Source organism: Vanessa tameamea, chromosome 21 (assembly GCF_037043105.1).
Source record: "Vanessa tameamea isolate UH-Manoa-2023 chromosome 21, ilVanTame1 primary haplotype, whole genome shotgun sequence".
Classification (NCBI taxonomy): Eukaryota; Metazoa; Arthropoda; class Insecta; order Lepidoptera; family Nymphalidae; genus Vanessa; species Vanessa tameamea.
In genome coordinates, this window is record NC_087329.1 from 9,533,242 (window position 1) to 9,556,311 (window position 23,070).

Below are 23,070 nucleotides of genomic sequence, written 5' to 3' on the forward strand. Positions count from 1 at the left end.
AAAATATTGAATAAGGTAGTATTATTATCTGCAACTTGAGTGTGTGCCTCAAAGATTTGACCCACACATACATACATATATATACTCACACATACATGCAGATGAAGGTAAAAAAAATCTTTTAAAACGACGGAACCTACTCAATTTGGTTGTATTCTTGTATATTGTTTGTAAAATAAATGTACACGTTGTTTTAAAAAATAAATGATACGATAACGAATTGTTATTAAAATATTTTATGACATTTATTATATCTTTCAATTTTGGACGCATTATATAAGAATTTTTGCATTCGCTTTCATTGCACCGTCTATGTATTGTAAATGTATTTAGTGAATTGGTGTTAATGTGAATTGTACAAAATTTAATAAATGTTGGATTTTAAATTGTGTTTTATTTTAATATACCGTTTATTTATAAATTGGTAGTCGTGGGTTGCTCGTCTGGTATTGGGCATCAAAATCCTTTCTTGGAGTTCAAACTTGCTTATAAAATTTCGTCGAATTCGGTTTAGTTGATTGGCCGTGAAAACTTGATTGTAAGGAATTTTGAATTGATCAAAGATAATGAGACAGACAAAAAAAAAACTTGTTTTTGTTAATTTATTTATTCCTAACAATTATATACTTTAAAAACATATACATATTATCAACGGATTTATGTTTTTATTTATTTTACTTTATATTTATCATTTTTTGGTAATTTTTTAATTATATATTTTTTCAATAATGTATGAGTGTAGTTTTCTTTAATTATATTTTGACAGAATTGAATAATAGAGACGAAAGTTCGTAAGTTAAGAAGTTCGAAGTACCATCGATAATTTTGTCGAATACGCTCTGTCTAGTCTCCTAAAGACTTAAGTGCCTTGTGCCTGAAATTATACTGGGAGTTGAATGAAGACATCGCGACTTAAACCGTATGGCTTAGCCACTAGAACTGGTGATAGGGTCTTGTGTATCCATCTGTGTTTCAGTTAGAAGGGTGAGTGAGGCAGTGAGCCAGTGTAACTACAAGAACAAGGGATATAACAAGGTGTCTTATTGGCGATAAATGTAAGGTATGATGGTTATTACTTCTTACAGCGCCATTGCCTATGAGCGGTAGCCCCATGCCCTTCTGCACAAAGTATTAAACACAGTACATTGTAATAAAAACAAGACATTCAATATTATAATAAATTAACATAAAATATAGAGGTAAATATTTGACGAGTCTGGGTTATTAAATAAAACAAGATGAAAGTAATTTCAATATTTATTAAGAACCATTCAGTAGTTATATTAAAAATGTTACTCTAATGTACTTTTGTCGCTCGTGTCGCTCAGTCTCCTAACATGATTACATTAAAAGAGTAAATCTATGTTAGATTGCACATACGTGTATACCTTAACTATGAAGCTATTTTTACATCGCTAAAACATTTTAAAAGTTAGTCTAATAAGAATTATTATATTATGAAAGATGCGAAAATGACTTGTTTATTTTTTTAAATATTGCACGAAAAATTCGGCTTTATGATAAATGAGATCATGATGATGGCAACACCTAAATATGTGTCATGATTTAAATAGTTTTAAAATACGTATACATGAAATATTATTAACTAAATGTGTTTAAGTGCGAATAATTACGTATCTAGTATTTTAAGAGAAGCCAAATCAATTAAAAATAATATATCACCATAATGGTGCGTTAATAATTGTCCAAATGATCAACATCCAAAAAACAGATTATTTAGTTCTATGACAACACTAGAAATAGTACTATTTTAGATCAAGAAAGACTTAAAAGGACTGGCATCCAAAGTAAAAACAAAATAAAAAAATCAATCCTAGAAGAAGTTCTGTCTTTGTGTTTCAACTTGTGCAGTGAAAATATTGTACTTTTACTTAATTTAGTGGTAATGGAGGTACCATTACCGAATCGAATTGAATCGAATCGTATTGATATAGTACATTTTCTGATTTCGTGTATCACTTCGTGTTTATTTCAAAGTGTTTGTACGTACTGATTCTTACAGGTGAATAGTTGAAATAAAATAATATCAGTATAGCAACATTAGATTGTCTGTGAAATAAAAAAAAAAACTTTTTTTTATATCAAATACAAATTAGTACTTATTTCTAATTCTTCTAATAATTAGGTTCAATTATTACTTGAATAAGTTTTAATTTAAATGTAAATTTTATTATATATTACTACATATTTTAAAGTTGAATACTATCAAAACTATTGATATTTTGAAGGTCGTAGCTATACGAGAGAATTATAGTAGTTCACTAAGCTAATGTAGATGTACTACGTGTGTTCAACTAAAGGTACTCTATACCTTGAACAATCTTGTTGAAAATCGATTCTGTGACATGGTGCTAAAAGGGCCAATATCAATAAGCTTTACTTTTGATAATCGGGTCAGGTCTAAGGCATTAAAGATAGTCATAAGTCCTTCCTTGAGGTCAAAGTCAAAGTTTTTTTTTTTGTTTTTTTCTTATTTTTTTCCAAAGGTTTCAAGAATACCAACTTTCGTCAAATTTGGTTCATTGGTTTGGCTGTAAGAGTAACAGACAGACAGATTTACTTTCGCGTTTATTATTATTAATATGCTTTCTTGCGTGATATTTTTGGTATCGATTCTGTAAAGCTTATGTAATTTTAGCACGAAGTAATTATATATTAATTTAAATTATTTCGCAAAATGTGGGTTACATTTACTTTGGCTTTTCCAGCATCAGATCGCAGATTTATTTCAGTGGCTTAAATATTAAATCACAATTTGATAAAGAAAATCCTGTTATAAGAATTACAGCTTCTTGTACCAGAAGAGGTAATGTTCCCCGTCTTCTACGAGTAAATCGTCAACACCTGAAAAATAAAACTTAAAATTAGTATCTGTTCGAGAGCATTGTGTCGATGGACGCCATTCAAATTTTATCTGAAACGTTAGTTTGACAGCGCATTCATTCTAATCACCGTGTCATTTTTTGTATAGGGCAATTTTTAGCAAAATTCTTATTTAAAAGTTTTGTTATAAAAGGCAAATTGTATATAAAATATAATAGATATTAGATATTAAAATATACTGGGACAACTATTGCAATAATAATAGAGTTGTCCATGATATCTTAACAAAAGGTGCCACATTTTATTAGATATTCTGCATTTTCTTCATAATAACTACAAAATGGTAAGCTTTGTAGTATGTTTATACAAGTTAATAGAAATTACGTACCGACAGGAGCAACCAGTTGATTGCCAGGAGGGCTGACAGGGTCGGGTATCTCAGGTAAGCGGTACAGCAACCAGTAGTGGTAGCCCATGGGTTCCTCCTTGTGACCAGCTAGAGTGTGCACATAGTGACCATTAGGCCATTCACTAGCTTCAAACTTAAACTTAGGGTCCTGTTCTGCAGCCATTTGCATGACGTGATAGAATGATATGTTCCTGGAAATAAAAGCACTATTCTTAGAACATATTTATCATGTAAAATATTTAATTCGTTATCTGTGCATAGTCTTTATAAACTTGAGCTTTTGCTATGTGTGTTTCAGGTAAAATTTCATTAAACAGATAACAACTAATTACGCAAGACATATCATATATTCTCCCGGCAAACAACAATATTTAGTATTGTTGTGTTCTAGTTTGAAGGGGAATGACAAAGTGTAACTACAGGTACAATGGATACAACATCTTAGTTCCCAGGGTTGGTGGCGCATTGGCGACGTTGGAACTGTTTTTAGGTTAGAGTAGTGGTATAAATATATTACCTTGGAGCTATCATATATAAAGTATAATTTTCGGTAACATTGGTTCCAAGCCAGAGCGTATACGTAAAGGAGACATTGCGAGCGTCGGAATCATTGCTCGAGTGACCTGCTTGGTACGCCAGCTTCAAGCTGCCGTCTCCGCCATTGTTATCTGAAAATAAATACATATTTATTTAAACAAATAAAACAGGAAAGAGTAAAGATTGTGAATATCCCACTTCTGGGCAAAGTTAGTTTCTTCGTTCGAGGTGAGGGTTAGGTTAGTTGTACGTTACACCATGCTGCTCTAATGCCTATTGGGTAAAAATACGAAATGTATGTGATTTGATGAAGTTTTACTTTGTCACCGTTAAAAATGAAGTGGTGCTGGCTTTGGTTTATATCCACAATCTTTGGTTAATGTACAAGGTTTTTAAAACAGGGCCTTTATAATGGGTTTTTATAATGTTTTTGTGCACTTAGTACCAGAGTTGTTTATGCCATTGATGTGTCCAAAAGATGGTTTAATTAAATTCAAATACATTTGACAAACTGGACACACTGGACAAACTTGAAGCACTTTCGATACTTATTCAATTACAAAATGAAGATAAATAAAGCTGCGTGCACAAATACCAGCAATTGTTTTAATATTCCATTTCGTCTTCGACAATGAAAAAAGACCATGGTTAGGAAACATGCATGTATCAGATGAAATTCCGTTAGTCATGTTTATATTTAAAAACTCATAATGGAATTGGAGTTGGTGTCAAAGTTCCCATGTTGAGGATTTAACAAATCTTCTTGTGTAAATTCCGTCGCGGGACATTCACAAGTTGCTATAGAAACAGATAGGCTGTTTTGGAGTTTTTGGATTTTTTGGGGATTCCCATGTTTAGAAATAAAAAGTACGTAGTCTATGATATATAAGTTTAAATTTATGTGTATGTGTATATGTGTATGTGTAAGGCGTATGTTTATAATGTTTTGTTTAGTAAAATCTTTAGTCTTGTAACAAATAAGAGTAAAAAATAAAAGAAATCTTTTTCGGTATCATTATGTTAAATGACATATTTAATATATTACCAAGTGGTTCATGTCGACTATCTAGCAATTTGTCGCTGCAATGCGGTGGTCGAACAGCAGCAAGGGATGCAGGAGTGAGCGCTGCGACCGCTGCTGCGGTTTTTGCTACATCGCCCCAACCGCCATCAGGCTCCTGTCGCTCGAGCAGCCACTTCCTCGCAGCGGGGAGACTCCAGTGTTGGTGAGCTCCGGGGCCATTGTCAGAATCTTCGAGAGCCTGGAAATAATTCACATGTGCTTTCATATTTGTTCGATTTTATAAATTTGATAATCGTTTTACTATGTTACAGCGACGTTAACTTACTTTAACGTTACTTTTATTAGTAGTGGTCGCTTTTTAAGTAGTACCTGTATAGCTAACGCTGTTGTGGTCAAGGTACCAAAACTGCCGTCGGGATGTTGCTGCCGCGCCAGACCAGCCATCGGTCTTCGTACGAAATGTATCAGACTTCGGTGACGGTGATCTTGTACTACGCAGCGCAGTGCCAAGATAACCATTGAAATTGTATCTGTGACGATGGAAATTTAAACTGTATGTCAGTTTTCTGTATTTATTCTTATTGTTATACTTATAGCGAGGTTTAATAACAAGAATTTTCAGTGGGTTGAAACTTTGACCTGGTTGTTAATTGTTATTGCTAAATATAATTTCGCTTTCCCTATTTCCTAAAATAAATTAATAACGTTTAAGAATAATTGAATGGGAATAATTAAATTTACACTATAACTAAAGAGTGAACGGCAGCGTCGAGCTTGCCTCTGATCAATTCTGATAAGATATAGTACATAAATAACTTGAGCAAAGCAATGCATATCTGACCGAGACTGTGGTCGGCGGCGGCGTTGGCGATGTCGAGCAGGCGGCGGATGTGCCGGCGCCGCACGTGCGCGGCCGACGAGCAGGCGGCGAGCGTGGCGTAGGCGAAGTCCAGGTCGTGCGGCGGCTCGCGGTGCAGCAGCGCCGTCACCAGGTCGCGCCCGTGCAGCGCGCGCGGGTCCTTGCAGAGCGCGCCCAGTGCCAGCGTGTACGCCGCCAGCCGGCTCAGCGGCGGCGGGGACTCGTGGTGCCTTGGAAGAAAGTCGACCGCTCGCAGTTAATGGACTTTGGAACTTACACAAGTAAGTCGTACAATACATATATATATATATATATATATATATATATATATATGTATATGTATACGGCGACCAGCCAACTGCGCAGGACACATTACAGTGCGCAAACACAGGTGTGCACTGTATTCCGTCGTTGTCATAATCCGATGGGACGGAAAATCCGACCGAAAAAGTTCAGGCGCAGGACCAACGGTTTTACTTGCTTTCCGAAGCACGATTCGATTGAAAAACACAATAACTTTTTTTTGGCCCGATCTGGGCTTTGAACCCAGAACCTCGAGATCTGTGCCTTATATTAAGCCACTAGATCTAACCGTCTAACATACAATGGCAATGGGCAATGGTAAAACTTTATATGAATTTTACCCGACCAAAGTCGGAATGGATATCGAACTACTCTTAACATATATACACAATTATTATAATTAAAATAGCTGTTAATTAAATTTAATTCAATACTAATGTAGAATCATGGTAGCAAGATTTCTTTGAAAATTCCATGATCAAATTAATGCTCACCAGGGCTCAAATTATACTAACAATTTGATAGTTTATCGAAATCGAATCGAAACATGATCGTTGCCGTTAAAACAAGTACCTACTCCACAAACGCAATGATCCAGTTGCAGTTCGGCCAAAGTTGAATCGGAATATAAACGGGATCGTATTGTAACTGATATAAATAAGTAGATTTGGTCCTCAGTTACTATGAAGGCGAGGTTAATTTTTGTGAGGAATAGTCGAAATTGGATCGAAATCGAATCGGAAACGTAACATTACCATTATGAGTCAGAAGAGTTAGCCCCCAGCTCCTATCAATATTGGAGGAAATAATACGTGTGTTAAATCTCTTAGATATTTGCTTCTTAAAAGGTTTAGGGCCTTTGTTTCATATGCAAGATTAATGAGAAACAAAAGGTTATCCAGTTCCTAGGGCCAAATCAGAGTTTTGCGTGATTCTTACTCACTAAAAACCGAAGACGCTTTCAGTAAATATCTGTGAATATTTCTTTGAATAATCAAACTTACTTGGACATCATAAGTAGTATCTCAATCTCCATTTGCTTAGCAGATAGTTGCATCTCTAATCCCTGCTGTTCAATCTCTTTGCCTGTGTTATTCGCTAACTATAAAAATAAAAATAATATAATTAATATTTCGTGATCCGCATGAATTTCAATGAAACATGAGTATCCGCCAGCGTGGTGAAATTAGCTTCAAGCCTTCTCCTCGCTGGAAGAGGCTTTAGCCCAGTAGCGGGACATTTTCAGACTGTTACTACATTATTATTTGACATAACAAATCCTTGTAATTTCAGCATCCTTGCAATTGTCCAATCTCCTAACCGAAAGCTATCGATTGTAAACCATGAGACTGCATTTTGTGCTCATAATGTTTTTGTTTTAATTTTTTTGATAAAATACTTGGTCGGATGGGCTTATAGGCTACCTGATTGTAAGTGGTCACCACTGCTCATAGACATTGGCGCTGGAAAAAATAGTAACATCGCCAATGACCCATCAACCTTGGCAGAGAAGTTGGTACGTCCCTTGTGCCTATAGTTACTCAAGCTCACTTATCATTCACTTTTTGAGTAGAAATGAGGAGCCCTAAGTCCAACAGTGGCTATTAAACCTTACTTTAAGTAATAACTTCCGAACCTCTCATATAAATAGTGATGTTTAGTTCAATATATGCCTTTGGAGTTACCTGTAACGTAAGCATTACGTGATGGGTATCGTTCCCCCATCCCCAATCAGGCTGTCTATGTTGCAGCAAATATTGTAAAGCCTTCTGTATCGCCTGACCCTCGTTGAGGATTTCAGTTTCCCATGTCACGGTGGTCGAAGCTACCGTCGTCGGTGGTGGTTTAGTACTCGTAGTGGAAGGTGCTTCGGTTTCTATAAAAATATTTACTAATTGAATAATCTTTGTTCTTTATTTAAATAAACTGGAAATTGTGAAAGTTATAATCATTCCTTTATATATTTATATATATATAAACTAGTTGAATTTGTCAGATTTTTTGTTTGTGAAGTTATCTTTCCTGTTTTTTCATAAAATTCCACAGATATTTAAATAAAATAGGACGTAGACGCTAAGAAAATATTTTAAGAAATTACAAATTAAAGGGGGAAGTGGGAGGGCTAATTTTATACGAATGTTACCTGTATGATATATGAAGTATAACGTGAAGTGACTATTTATTGATTATTAGGGAATATGAATTCTGCATAAGGTGACTTATTTTTTGGTGCAATAATAAAAATAAAAAACAAACTCACCAGTTTGACCATGTACGTTCACAAGGATCATAAGCAGAGCGTAGAGAAGAACACAGGATGAACGTATTCCGAGCATGGTGGCTGAAACAAAAAAAATGAGATTTCAGAAAAGTAAGCGAGAAGTATACCAGCAAAATCTTCTAATAACTTATAATGATCTTGTCCTGTCGAGAACCGTAAAAAATGTACTGTCAAATTAATTTATCAACGGTTCACAATTAATAGTTAATTACTCGATCAGCACTGAGTTAAGTTTTTTAGTTTTAATACTTCTTACTACAAGTACATGTTTAACTGACTTTAAAAGCTAAAAGTCCTCTTTATCAAGTTGGTGTTATAATTACATTGATTTCGATAATATAACAAGAAGATTCGAAATTATTATTATATACGTGGGTAAAAGAGGGTAGAAATAAACGTATATGTATATTTCTCGTGGTTTGGACATACGACATATTAATCATACAGAAAAAACACGTGCAGAAAAGTAAAATATCTGTACCCAACTATAGCTTCGAACCATCAAAGTAAACTCATAGGTAAAAAAAATCACCAAAATCAGTCGAGCTGATAAGGAGCAGAATTAATGTCAGTAAGAGATCGCTATAAGCGATAAGACTAGTGGCGTAGCCTAGGCCCTATCGTAGGGCCAGGAGGTGCAGTGCACCAGGGCTCCGGAGCTCAGGGGGCCTCTAACCTAAGCTGTGAAAAGAGCGGGTCAGCCATATCGCCAGTTCCTGAAGCTAGAAAACCTCGATCATAAGATTTTTTTATCAAATATAATGCAATATAAGTTAAAGAGGGTGTGACGGCCCGATTATTTTTCTTGCACCGGGGCCCTTGTCCATCTAGCCACGCCACTGGATAGGACCGCTTTTAAGCAGCATTTTATCACTATGTTATATGCTGCGCAATAAAGTATTTAAAATTAATAAAATGTCATTAAAATAAATTACGAACAAATGCACATTAGAATTTTATATACATTGTCAGACTGATTAACTCTCAACGCCAAAACTATATAGACTTGTAATTTAAAGGCCGTCTTTCCACAACAACAACAGCGATCTGGTATACGTTTTTGATATTCAAATTTGAACTAGCAGAGCCATTAAACTACTTTGGCGGGTTCTATTAGGTATTATATTTATATATACGGCGAAAATATCCGTTGTTTCAGATAAGAGCTTCGGGTGATTTTCCCCACTAATAGCCTAATGCGATGTACAACATCTCAAAATATAATATATAGCATAATGTGAAATTATAGTCTACGTATTTTTTTAATTTTTAAGTTTTTATAATCAAACCTTATTTTTAAAGTAAACGTGGATCAAAAAACAATGTCAAATATTTGATCTTTGATCTGTAATATTTGACAGCACACCAGAAGGCTACGTTAGTAGGGTAGAGTAGGGTCTATACCGAACGCGAGGGGCCGTTGATGCCTTATATCGACACGGTCCCGCAACCTCTCCGAGCAAAAATCAAAATTTACTTTATTCAAGAAGGCACTAGCAATTTTGAATCGTCATTTCACAAACTATATTCAGTGAAGCTACTACTCGAAACTATATTAAGTAACCGTAGTAAGATGTTTCGAAGACGGCCATGGCAGTGGATTTTGGTGGGTAGTTTACTCAGGGCCGGATCTACCATATGGCTTTTTGAGCATCAGCCCAGGGCCCCGTGGATTCAAGGGGGCCCCAGCTAACAAGTCATAGTCAAAAAAACACGATAATGCGAAAGAATCCATAACTTTATTAAATTAAACAGACCGTATGGTTTGCAGCCCTGCGAGTCCTGCAATTAATCAAACCCATTCAATTCATTTAATTCAAGTCTACGTTCAGATATGGCTTAGGTGGGCCCCTAAGTAGTGTTAGCCCAGGGACCCCTAAACTTATGGTCCGGCCCTGAGTTTACTGCAATAAAAAAGGGTCTATGCTGGAGGACAATAATAACAATTAGTAATTTCATGAATAGCAGAATAAGATAATACGACAACAAAGTATTCATCTTAAACAGAATTTATAATCTAAAATAAACACAATTTACGTAACACGCCATAATTCTTCGAGATGTGAGTATGTGTTAACTATTGAATATTTATAAAGCGCTGAATATGTATGAACAAGCGACGACGACGCTTCTTGTGCGTGAGGCTAGGAAAGCAGCGATTTGATTCGCGTTCGCAAAATGTAAAACTTTCGTAAGATTTGTTAATTGTCACTCACTATCTTTGTCAATTATTGTTAAAAGCCTGCCTAAATTAAACTAAGAATTGAATTGAAAAATATATTTATTGTCTTGAGAAAATTAGGAATCCTTGGAGTTTATGATTGCTTTATCAAATTCGGTTTAGTGGTTTCGTCGTGCAAGAGCATCAGACAGACGGAGTTACTTTATAATTTATAATATTAAGTATACGTTGGAGTACATGTTGTCATAATAGGGCAAAGAAAAATATTAAATTCTATTTTTACTCGTAGTAAAATTAAAAGAATCTCTGAAAATCTTAGCGAGCGCTTTAGTAAGATAAATTTTATATAATAACGCGTACGAGCTGTCTTGCATGCTGGAATGCATTGTCAGTTCACGTTGCATTACATTTTATATATGCATTTGTAAAATTACAATTTAAAAGCGCTTGTAAAAACATACTCGAATAAAATATGTATCATTTTCGACGTATTAATCCTTAAATAGACGTGTTAGGTAAATCCATTAAGCTCGTACCCCTCATATTTATATATTTTTAATTACACATGTAAAACAATAGGTACCCAGTTGCTCGGGGGGAATCCGAGTTATGCGGGATTACTCACTAAAAACCGATGAAGCCTTCGGCACGAACCGGATATGATCGTTCACGGCTTCGATAGCATAAAGGTCTACATAAAACATGTACATCGTAATATATATAATATCATAATATACTCTACTGGTATAGTATACGCGGCGCACACACAATTTGTTTTCGACATATTCAACAATCATTGTCATATTTCAGACATTTGACCCAAAACTTGAATGAATTACACACCTAACCCTTCCCCACAAATCACTCCTTCTGTTCGGTAATTTTGAGTTTATAGGGTTTAGACGGACAGACAAACAAACAAAGAGAAAGGCGTAGTGAGGGGTCTTTTTGTTATATAATATGTAGTGATAACGCATCCGCAGTCATTCCCGTGCTGTGTTCGTCAGTGGCGCGAGGCCATCCCTGAGGCTGATTGCTAATCTTTGCTTTAACCTACATTTGACTGTCACGGGAATAACCAGATACGTAATAATACTTTGTTTAAAGCTTTGGTATTTCTCAATCACTGTGTCTGAGTCTGAATATATTATTTATCATGAAAAAATAATATGTTTGGGAATTTATACTATAAAATATTATCTACATTTCGCAATAGTTTCGTCAGTACATTCCTCGCTTCACTCTAAATAGGACAGATTACACAAAATTGTATCCGTAATATAAAGTTTGATACAAGCAATTTATTATAAAGTTACACCAAAAATCTATATTAACACTATAAACGCGGAAGTAACTTGTGTGTCTGTTGCTTTTTCACGGCCAAAGCAATTTGATTAAATTTGGTTTGAAGCAAGCTTGAACGCTGCGCGCGACAACTATTATTTTGTAAATTTAAGAATATCAGTCGAATATCTCATTAAGAAAAATAAAAATCAATTAAATTTGTCGCATCTATACTTGAAACAGAAAATGAATCCGTTGCATAGTTTTTGCTGTTTCCCTCATTAAATGAGAATTCTATCGTGGGTTGAGGGTTTTTCTTTCTAGTTGGGGGGAGAAATTGTGACGTCATTAGTTTTACGAGCGGTAGTTAAAAAACGTCCGTAATTGGTTGTCGTTAAGTCTGTCTCGTCTGTGTAGATACCACCCGTATATTCGACGTAGGTATATAGTCTATCGCAAAACTGTTTTGGATTATAGGTATTTGCAAAAATATTGTTATTGTTATTAAGGATGATAGCAAGTGTTATTACAACTATGCACTCACGTGGTTTCAGATTTTAATAATTTTATGTTTTATTTCACCGCAGTGTGTTTAAATTGCAAGGAAAAGGAATTTAATTTTTTGAGGTGCGTTCAACAGAAAAGAAACCATTCACCAACTATTACACGTCAGTCACGGTTTGAGCTGGGTCGAGATATCTAGTCAGCAAAAAAGGTTACGACATTTTAAATTATTCTTTATATATAGGTATATCTTCCGTATAGCCTATTCCAATCGAAGAAGGAATAAAGATCAACAACCCTTAGATTTAGGTATTTCATGCGATTTAACCATGGACCATGGCATCAAGGGTTAGGATTATTTTACACAAATAATATTATTGTTTGTGATATTTGACTCGTATGAAGTCGGGACGAGTATATTATATGTATAAAAATAATAATGCGAGTAAATATAACTACTAAATACGGCACATAAGAGTCCAGTTAATGAGTGAACAAATAATTATTTTACTGGGTGGTAGGGCTTTGTGCAAGCCTGTCTCGGTACGTACCACCCACTCATCAGATATTCTATAGCCTCAGTTGTGTTGTGTTCTGATTTGAATGTGAGTGAGCCAGTATAATCAAATAAAATTATAAATAGTTTCGTATAGGGTTTGTATTTAGTTTGGTTTTCATTGCATTGAATTAAAAGTCTACGTCATATTTTAAGTAATTTTGTTGTATATTAAATTAATATACTAATTTATCAATACTTAACAATAAATAAGAGGATTTTTTTGGAATGTCTAACTGAAAAAAAACTTCTGAATATATATATATATTTATGCTATACCAGAAGATGTAGCTCGTTTCGATGTAACAAGTTAAAGGTTTTTTTTTTTGTTTTTCAGGCCTATTTGAGGGAAAAAATAAAATAAATATTGAAAGAATATCTTTTTCCGTCTCGTATTTTTAAATTTGGACGGATAATTATTGTTTAAATATTGAAAAATATCCAGTGTTTAATCGTTTTTATAAATCAGAAGAAAAAAATTGATTTTAATTGATACTATTTTTAAAATAAATTTTTGCATTTGCATTTTTGACTTATTTTGAAAAAAATCTAAAAAACGCGATAACTTAAAAATGGTTCACTTTTGCATCATGCATATGGGGGTTAAAATTATCGCAAATAGTCACCCCTATTACCTCCTAACGGGAATACGTCGAATTACCAATAACCCTGTATATAATCGCACTTATGTAACGTGATTCCGCTCGTTTCCTGGCTTCATTTGTTTCACCGTTTGTTCACATTACAAAGACAATTTATCTATACGGGCAACGGTCCGTGTTTTATCTGACATGAGATTGATGAACCTCTTCCACGGCTGTAGTCCTGGTACTTCCTTTTCAATCGCGTAATGAATCTTAGTGATAAATTTTTACTTACAAAAATATTGGCAGGTAGTAGATATACGAGGTTTATGCATAACTAGGAACTTGCCGCAACTTCGCGTATTTAAGCTATTTTAACTTTGACGTGGTACTTATAGTGTTTGCGTTGTTCATAATCAGTGCTTTTTGAGCTAAGTTCGAGCAGCTTATTAGTTAATGCATTACAAGAATTTTCTAATTTTCCAACTTTAATAATTACAAACTGTTTACCTGTATTAAAATAAGGAGAGCCCAGGCTACAATTTCATTTATTAGAGTTTATAAATTTCTATAAAAGAATATACGTACAGAGGGAATTTTTCAACTTGGTGTGGATTGTAAGATCCAAAATACGGGGCGTATAGGTACGCCCGATTGTCTGTTTTGGACCCGATTTTTTTGAAAATTGGACATGAAGATTTTTTTAATAAAGCAATATATACATACATATAAAAACATAGATTCTGTATTATTCTATGTTGTCGCTTATAAGGATCAAAGTAGGTATGTGATAATGTTGAATGTTAATGTAGGTAATTTGTCTATGATTCATACATTCTCATATCCTGTTCGAAATGCTCAATTTTGTTGTTTTTCAACACATGCCGCCGATTCGTAGTCTTCACAACGTTACGTTCTAATTAAAAAATTACTTGCGTTAAAGGCCTGTATATAAATAATTCAAAAATATCTATTTCATTGAAGTGAGTGTAAAACGCGTTAGTTGTAAGATTTAAATTGTACTGTATAAAGTCTTAGAAGAGTAGATAAAATATTTGCGTTATGATTTTAACTGTCATATGAATGTGATAGGGCTATTTGAGTTTTTAAGTTAGTTTAGTTAATATATATTTATTAACTAACTTAAAAACTTAAATAGCCCAGTTGAATTAGTTAAAAAACGGGGGTTGACATCGAAAGAAACAATAATAATCGATATAATATTTACGTTCACTCCACCATTTTTCAGGTCTAAATCGAGCCTAGGAAAAAAATGATGAAGACTAAAACTCTAAGAAATTTAATTCCCAACTTTGGTAATGAGCATTTTTCGTTTAAAATTGAAAATAAACAAAAAATCACCTCTAAATTCAAGATGGCTTTATTAAATGTAGATTAAAAAATAAATTAAAAGCAAAGACTATGTCTGGTTCGGAACGTGATTGACATACCATTTCTAAAAGTAAATCTAAATATCAGTAGTCACTCTTATTCGTCAATGATGTATTAATCATATTTTATATTGCACGAATCAACAAAAATATTAACACGGCGCTTTTTGTCTTTATAACCTTGTAATAGGATAAATTGTTTAATTGGTAAATGTATTTAAATGTATGTACCTATAGTACGTTTATATAAAGTTATCAATTTGACAACTATCTGCAAAAGGAAGGAACGATAAGGATTCATTTCCGCCCTAGAAGAACGAAAATAATATATGTATGTCAAATGATGTTGACTTGATATTTCCTTCATTCATTCTGAAACGTATGTCATGCAAACACATCGGAACTATATTACAGGGGATTGTTGCACGTGAGGGATCCCTAAAAGAAAATATATTTAAGATTAATATTAATAAGAGAAAAATAACTAAATTAATATTACAATTGTGTTTTAGTGCGTCTTGAGTTAATAAATATATATATATGTTTTTTTTAATCTTGTTTTTCGAAATAAAATTAACTATCCCACACCATTGGCATTCAATGAGATGATTATTGTTTTTTACAGCATCATTATTGAAATTAATAGCTAAAAATTCTATTTAAAATGCATAACTTAAATATTAATTTAAAAAAAAACCTATTTAAAATACTTCCATATATGAAAATTGTAAAGATCTTCAATTAACTTTAGTTGTGCGACATAAAGATAAAATTATTGTAACATTTAATAACATTAAATAAAAAACAAAGTTGATTCTTAATATTATAATTACTTTAGATCTTTGTATGATTAATTAATAATATAATTTGTTCTTATTTTATACATTAAGTAAAAAAATATAATTTTCGTTCGTTATATGTAATATGGTACCCCTGATGGTAAGTGGCCACCAATGCTAATAGACTCAGATGCTGTAAGAAAAGTATAACTTTACATTACATAACCAATGTACGACCAACTTTGGGAACTAAGATAATAAGTTACACTGGTTCACTCTTGGAACACAACAATAGTTAGTATTTCGTTTTGATGGTAAATATCTGATATGTATATAGGGTACATAAGACATAGCCAACACAATAGTTTAGCAATTAGAATGACTTATATTGTGTTATACATCGGAATAGAATCAACATAAATAGAGTCAACATAAATTTTCTGCAATGAATTTACAGAAAACTTTATGGAATTTATCTGGCTGTTGAATATGTATTCAATGTCCAGCATCTTCAATATAAGTGAGTTCAGCTAGTGGGAAGTATTCTTTTATTGTTTGCAGGTCATTTTTGCTGTAAACAAATACAAATTAATTACTAAATAACTCAATAGTTTATTAGGTAAACCAATTAATTTTGGTAGTTTTTAAATGATTGCAGCTCTATATATTAGGTCTGTAGGTTTTATTTTATTTATTTTTATATATAATAATAAATTCAAATGATCCTTATGACTAATGATAATATCTCATTCAAATTAGCCAAATTTTTCACTAAGAAAATAATATTAAATTGAAGTATGTTCAAAACTAAAATAAGTACCCAATGTAAATTCAAAGAGTTCCTCCAATGAAAAGAGTTGGGCCGACATATTGAAAACCTTTTAGATTATATGGAAAATTTGCAATGTGCTGTTTAAAATTTTCTTTCAGAGCTGCCAAATTAACTTGCCATGTGTAGCCAATATCACGCTGGACTAAGTTTGAGATTAAGTAATTTCATATATTGATATCAAGGGTTACTGATTTCAAATGTTCATCAACCAGTTCCCTTGCTTTGGACATTGAAATATCTGGTTTGACAGACATAGTAGCCATAGCATCTAACAGATTTAATATGGTTAATATGAGGACTCGTTTGTACTGGTGATATGTCTTCTACAATCAGGCTTGGCACCAAATCAGACTGAAATAATAATATACAAATTTTTAAATGTAAAATGTTGCCATATTAAAATTATAATTAGGTAGTTTTTTTTTATTTTTGATAGTAAATAAACCAATCAAAAGTAAGTAGTTGCCACACCACACGGTGTACAAGCAAAGTATGGGCAAGTGAGTTACACGTAGAGAGTAGATACATATGGTAAATTTTTATGTTTAATTGCTAAAAAAAGTATATAAATTTTTACTAGACTTTGGTAAGACAGTCTATAAGAAATAAAATATTTTAACAGCAGCAATAGAGGAAAGAAGTTATTTTTAGTTATGTTACAACAATTTTTTTTTATAATTTAGTATATTAAAATGTACTAAATATTTTTAAAAATGTAGGTAATTTTTTACATAATGAAAAAATATATTTAATAGTTTAGTAAAGATAAACCATATAATTAACATCATTTGTAATAAATGCCAACCTCAACAGTGAAAACACCATAGCAGTTATACCTCCCATACTGTGTCCGAATAGAGATACCTTAGGCACCTTAGCTTTTGAAGAAGCTTCCTAATATCAGCCGCCATATGAAAGTAAGTATGCTCGGGAGAACGATCGCTGTCATCGTGGTTTCGTGCGTCAATACTAATCACCCTTCTACCAGTTGTTTCATGAATCGATTTACTCACGTCAATCCAGTTATTTTTTTAACCCAACAAGGCATGCAATATTATTAACGGTGGCTTTCACAGTTTTGTCAGTGTATTCGTATGAAGAATAAGCCAAATCCACAGTTTCGTCTGTGGTGGAGGTCGCTACACTTCGCATAATTATGGGAGTTAAGCGGCATAATGAATTTGAACATATTTTAGAAATAAATTTTGTTATATTGTTAAAACACTGCATGTTTAGTTTCAAATTTTAAACATTTTTTGACGTGCGGTTGACATTCAGGATTCAGGGTTTACAACTGAAAATTAATGAATTCATGACACGCACATGTCATTCTTGATAATACAGATTAACTCAAAATGTAGTCAACAGAATACAATATTTTAATGCGTAATTTATATACAGTAAACATTTTAATAGTGCATGATTTTTTTAATAACTGTATAAAACATAATCTAAAGTAAATAATTAAATTGTAGTGACGAGTGTTTTAGAGTTCATATAAATTAAAGAATATAAATAAAAGATTTAAATTATAACTAAACATACACTAATTGTATAAACATTTTTACAAATAATAAAAATAAAATAAATAACCGAAGAGGCATTAATCTTCCGTAGGAAGGTAACAAATACTTTGAGTTATAGGTGACCCAATAACAGAGTTATAGCGTAAATAAGCAATTTATGCTTAAATCTATCATGGGAATTGGGGTACATCAAATCAAAATGCCCGTTATAAGAAATATGTTTTATTATTAAACTTTATGTGCAACGTTAGAAGATATTCAATAAAATTTACAAAAAAATCACCTATAAATATTAATAAAGAACCTCATCTATATTTTGTAAGAAAATCTAAATAAAAATACTACCTGTAGAAAGAATATGGTAAAACTATTTGTCACTAAATTAAAAAAAAAAAAACAAAATGTTAATAGTTTTAAGCGAATAGACAAAAAAATAGTTATAGATGAGACGTTTGTGAATATTTTACTATTTATTAAATTGTAAATCGAAAACCTTAAAATAAAATATGGGATAAATTGGTAGCGAGAAATGAAATTAATCCACTGAGTGATTTTAATCTTGAAAAAAATAATGTAAAATGAATTTACATCAAAGGCGACAATTTGGGTTACCCCAGGTAAGGGTAATTTTCCGTCTGCTGCGCTAATTGGTAAGACCCGCCAGCGAGGCGTGGGAAGGCTTACTCCATTACTGGCGGTAAACATGTTCGTGTTAGCTAGACAAGTCTTGGATCTAGATTTGTTTGTTTAGTGCGATATGGGATCCTAAACTTTGTTTAATAGTAAAATTACAGTTTGGTAATTATATCTGAGTTTGTAAGTTAATAAGTTTTACAATTAGGTGGTTATAAGCAGAGTATATATGAGTAGTAAATATGACGTTTCGTTTTTATTAACCAATATTATTGTAGGTTTATGATGATGCGTACATTGGAATATTTTTTTTAATTTTATTATGCTAAATGACAATGTCGTAATAATATAATCTGTGCTTTGTTTAAACAAGTCAAAGCCAGCCATTAAGTTAAGAATTGAACTGTATCTTTACATAGTATAAAACAAAGTCGCTTTCTCTGTCCCTATGTCCCTTTGTACGCTTAAATCTTTAAAACTACGCAATGGATTTTGATGCAGTTTTTTTTAATAGATAGAGTGATTCGAGAGGAAGGTTTTTGTATATAATACATAGACAATATAGTTAAGTAACACTGATAATTTTAAAAGTTTCTAATGTGATGTCGTAAATTTATACATTTTTTTACGCTTACATTGGAAACGCTGGCTGAACCCTACTAGATAGATCAAAATAATGTACTACAGAATTGTACACCTCAAAAATGTCTACAAAAAAGTCCGCGATGGTATATGTCTATCTCTTAAAGATAGCCCACAATAACATTTTTTTGTCATTTATTTTTTACCACAAATATTGGCCAATTCTCGAAGCGATTTTAACCTATACAGCATTAATCCTTATCCAATTAGGTACCTTAAATAAATTGTGCACTCAATATAGATCAATATGGCCCTTTACAGCATGTAATTTAAATGAATATTTTCGAAGATATTACAGTTTTAAAACGCAGGGACATAGCGGTTTGTCTTTCCTAATGAGTGAAAACTGTGTGCGTTGTACCTATTTGTTATCACTATATAGTATAAAACAAAATTGTTGCCGCTGACTGTCTTTTTCTGTCTATGCTTAAATCTTTAAAACTATGCAACGGATTTTGATGCGGTTTTTTTTAATAGATAGAGTGATACGAGAGGAAGGTTTTTGTATATAATACATAGACAATATAGTTAAGTAACACTGATAATTTTAAAAGTTTCTAATGTGATGTCGTAAATTTCTACATTTTTTTGCGCTTACATTGGAAACGCTGGCTGAACCCTACTAGATAGATCAAAATAATGTACTACAGAATTGTACACCTCAAAAATATCTACAAAAAAGTCCGCGATGGTATATGTCTATCTCTTAAAGATAGCCCACAATAACATTTTTTTGTCATTTATTTTTTACCACAAATATTGGCCAATTTTCGAAGCGATTTTAACCTATACAGCATGAATCCTTATCCAATTAGGTACCTTAAATAAATTGTGCATTAAATATAGATCAATATGGGCCTTTACAGCATGTAATTTAAATGAATATTTTCGAAGATATTACAGTTTTAAAAATTGCGGAACGTAGCGTTTGCGGTGGTACCGGCCGGCCGGTGCGGCGGGAGCGTGCTATAGGCGCGTCGGATGCCGCGGTTCTCCCTGTAGCACTTTGAATTTAGCAGCGATCGGACGCGGTTATTATCGGAGCTCTCTAGCGATTGAAATAACAATCCATACTTCCATACTAATATTCTAAATGCGAAGGTAACTTTGTCTGTCTGACTGTCTGTCTCGCTTTCACGCCAAAACTACTGGACCGATTTAAATGAAATTTGGTACACAAATAGTCTAGAGCCTGAGAAAGGACATAGGCTTTTTATTTGGAAAAAGTGCTGTGAAGGTTGAAAGGGGGGATGAAAGGTTGTAAGTTGTTGAAAGTATTGTCATGTTTAGAATTTTTAGAACTAGAAGCATAAAACTTATATTTTAGGCTGTACACTTATAAAATAACATAATATCATGACACCCACTCGGGAGCGAATTTTGGATATTCTACCCCTAAATGGGTGAAATAGGGGTTGAACGTTCGTATGGATTTCTTTAAGTTAGAAACATTATTTTATTTTTGGGATACTGATTAAAAAGGAGTAGATACTTATTTAAGTGTTTCTGCATATTCTACCCCTACGGGGGTGATATAAGGGTTGAAAGTTTGTATAGAAGTCCGTCATTTTTAAGATAGAAACATGAAACTTTATTTTTGGGATACTGAATAAAAATGAGTAGATACGTATTTAAGTGTTTCTAGATAATCTAACATTAAGGGGGTAAAATAAGGGTTGTAAGTTTTTATGGAAGTCGTCATTTTTTAAGCTAAACATATGAAACTTTATTTTTGGGATACTGATTAAAAATGATTATATACGTATTTAAGTGTTTCTAGATATTCTACCTCTAAGGGGTTTAATAGGGGTAGGACATTTTTTATATAGGTTAGTCTGGAAATCCGTAATTTTTTAAGTTAGAAGCATGAAACTTTATTTTTGGGATACCGATTAAAAATGAGTAGATACATATTTAAGCGTTTCTTAATATTTTACGCCTAAAGGGAAAAAGTAGGGGTTGACATTTCGTATACAGGATAGTCTGGAAGACCGTCATTTTTGAAGTTAGAAGCATGAAACTTTATTTTTGAGCTACTGACTAACAATGAACAGATACGTATTTAAGCGTTTCTTGATATTTTAGACCTAAAGGGCAAAATAATTGTTAACATTTCGTATTCAGGTTAGTCTGGAAGTCTATCATTTTGAAGTTAGAAGGTCGAAATTTTATTTTTGGGCTACCGATTAAATATGAGTTGATTCGCATTCTAAGGGTTGAAATTCATACCAATGTGGTATTCAAAGAGGTATTACATTAACGTAACATTTTAAATTAATTTGTAAATATATTCATATTCTACGCGGGCAAAGCCGCGGGTAAAAGCTAGTAATGTATATAAGTGATTATTAATCAAACATTTTTTTTCAGCAATCGGCTTTCACAATTAAACAATTAGTTAAATAATACTCAACATGAACCCGTAGACTGTTAGTTAACGATAATTATTGAGATGGATATAATTATAACAGTTAGACATAATATCTCATATCCTATAGGATATAACATTCTTTTAGATTCAAGTTTTAAGAGCTCTATTTATCTTCTAGGTCTCTGCTAATTTTCCGTCTGGTGCACTAATTGAAAAGTAGTCAGCCGACTGACGAAAACGCTTCGTCAATGACATCAGGTTGTAACACCATTTTCGGTGGTGACAGAGCGACTTAAATTAAAATGTATTTGTTTATTTCATTGGTAAAATAAATGTAACGTAAACAGATGTTAATGCGAATTATATATGCACTTATTATTTTAGTAGGTATCGACTACAATGCATTAAAAACATTGATGCAAAATATCAATTGGCTCTAGAAATACATATAACAATTTCATGTTTATGAAGATCGTATATGATTTAGTATTTTTTAAATTTTTTGATTAATTTCAATGCAATTTCTATGCGACTCAATCCAATAAAATAGATCGAATCGTTCAGAAATCGCGTTCATAACGTTAAATGAACGCTGACAATCTCCGATGAGAATGTACGCTGTGGTCGAAATTAGTCAGGAAGACATTATCAATATCACATAGTCACACATAACGAAATATATTATGAAAAACTAAATTAACTCAAGTTATTTGGTTTTACCACAATAATAAGTACTTCTGGTCTCAATAATAATGGCTGTTATTAAAAAAATATTATAAGAGTACATATTTAAAAAATATATCTATAGAATTAAATTTGCGTCAAATACGTATAAAGTAAAAAATTATTAATTAGATAAGTAAGACAGATCGATTTGTCGTGTCAATGTTTATTACATATTAGGTTTATAAGGAATAATTTAGAAATATGAAGCGATGGTTGTTAATGATATCGAAAAAAAAAAAAAAAAACACGTCGATTGTTAGATATTGTATATTAGGATATCAACGTATTGTAATAAATGTCTTTATTCCGTGCGAAGTCGAGACGGATACAATAAATATACAGTCAACTGATCTGTTTTTTCAAAGTACTTGTTGGAAGGTGGTAGAAATTCGACCATAATAATTATTATAAGTTTGTGGAAGACATATTTAGAATATATATAGTGTGCTCAGTTCGATTTTATTTTATGATATTTTAACTATTTTTCTGATATCAAAAAACTAATTTGTTTTGATTTTCCCCATTTATTAACAGATATTTTGCAATGACATCGAATACTGTCCAAAATAAAAACTTTAAATGACAATTTTAATTAAAAATATGCCTTTAAAATTACCTTGTCATTTATTTTTATTATAAGGACTAATACTGGTCGATAAAATATATATTTGGTACATATATTATTAGCCTGAAAATAAAACACGTAACATTTCAAAAACAGAACGTTTCAGAATCTAGCGAGCAATTTTATTCAAACGAGAGCCGTTACCTTAAACAATTCCCATTTATGTTGTAACGTATGC

At 32.5% G+C, this 23,070-nt stretch overlaps 2 protein-coding genes, 1 long non-coding RNA gene and 1 pseudogene across 3 annotated transcripts in view; all 4 read right to left on the reverse strand.

The window, feature by feature from the left end:
* The window catches only part of LOC135193918 (uncharacterized), a 569,995-nt gene that overhangs the window by 73,005 nt on the left and 473,920 nt on the right, over positions 1 to 23,070 (reverse strand). The gene's annotated exons all lie outside the window — the stretch shown is intronic.
* LOC113395575 (uncharacterized) overlaps positions 1 to 23,070 on the reverse strand; it is a 333,619-nt gene that overhangs the window by 44,690 nt on the left and 265,859 nt on the right. The window lies entirely within an intron of this gene.
* Positions 2,605 to 23,070, reverse strand: part of LOC113402326 (uncharacterized protein CG3556) — a 114,435-nt gene continuing 93,969 nt past the window's right edge. The window contains exons 3-11 of the mRNA XM_026642539.2: positions 8,237 to 8,317; positions 7,662 to 7,852; positions 6,981 to 7,078; positions 5,656 to 5,903; positions 5,184 to 5,344; positions 4,836 to 5,052; positions 3,771 to 3,921; positions 3,233 to 3,444; positions 2,605 to 2,865 (exon numbers count right to left, since the gene is read on the reverse strand). Of these exons, the coding sequence (XP_026498324.2) occupies positions 2,804 to 2,865; positions 3,233 to 3,444; positions 3,771 to 3,921; positions 4,836 to 5,052; positions 5,184 to 5,344; positions 5,656 to 5,903; positions 6,981 to 7,078; positions 7,662 to 7,852; positions 8,237 to 8,312 (1,416 nt within the window). The 5' untranslated portion in view covers positions 8,313 to 8,317 and the 3' untranslated portion in view covers positions 2,605 to 2,803. The remainder of the gene's footprint in view (positions 2,866 to 3,232; positions 3,445 to 3,770; positions 3,922 to 4,835; positions 5,053 to 5,183; positions 5,345 to 5,655; positions 5,904 to 6,980; positions 7,079 to 7,661; positions 7,853 to 8,236; positions 8,318 to 23,070) is intronic.
* On the reverse strand, positions 15,964 to 16,765 carry LOC113402327 (sn-1-specific diacylglycerol lipase ABHD11-like; annotated as a pseudogene).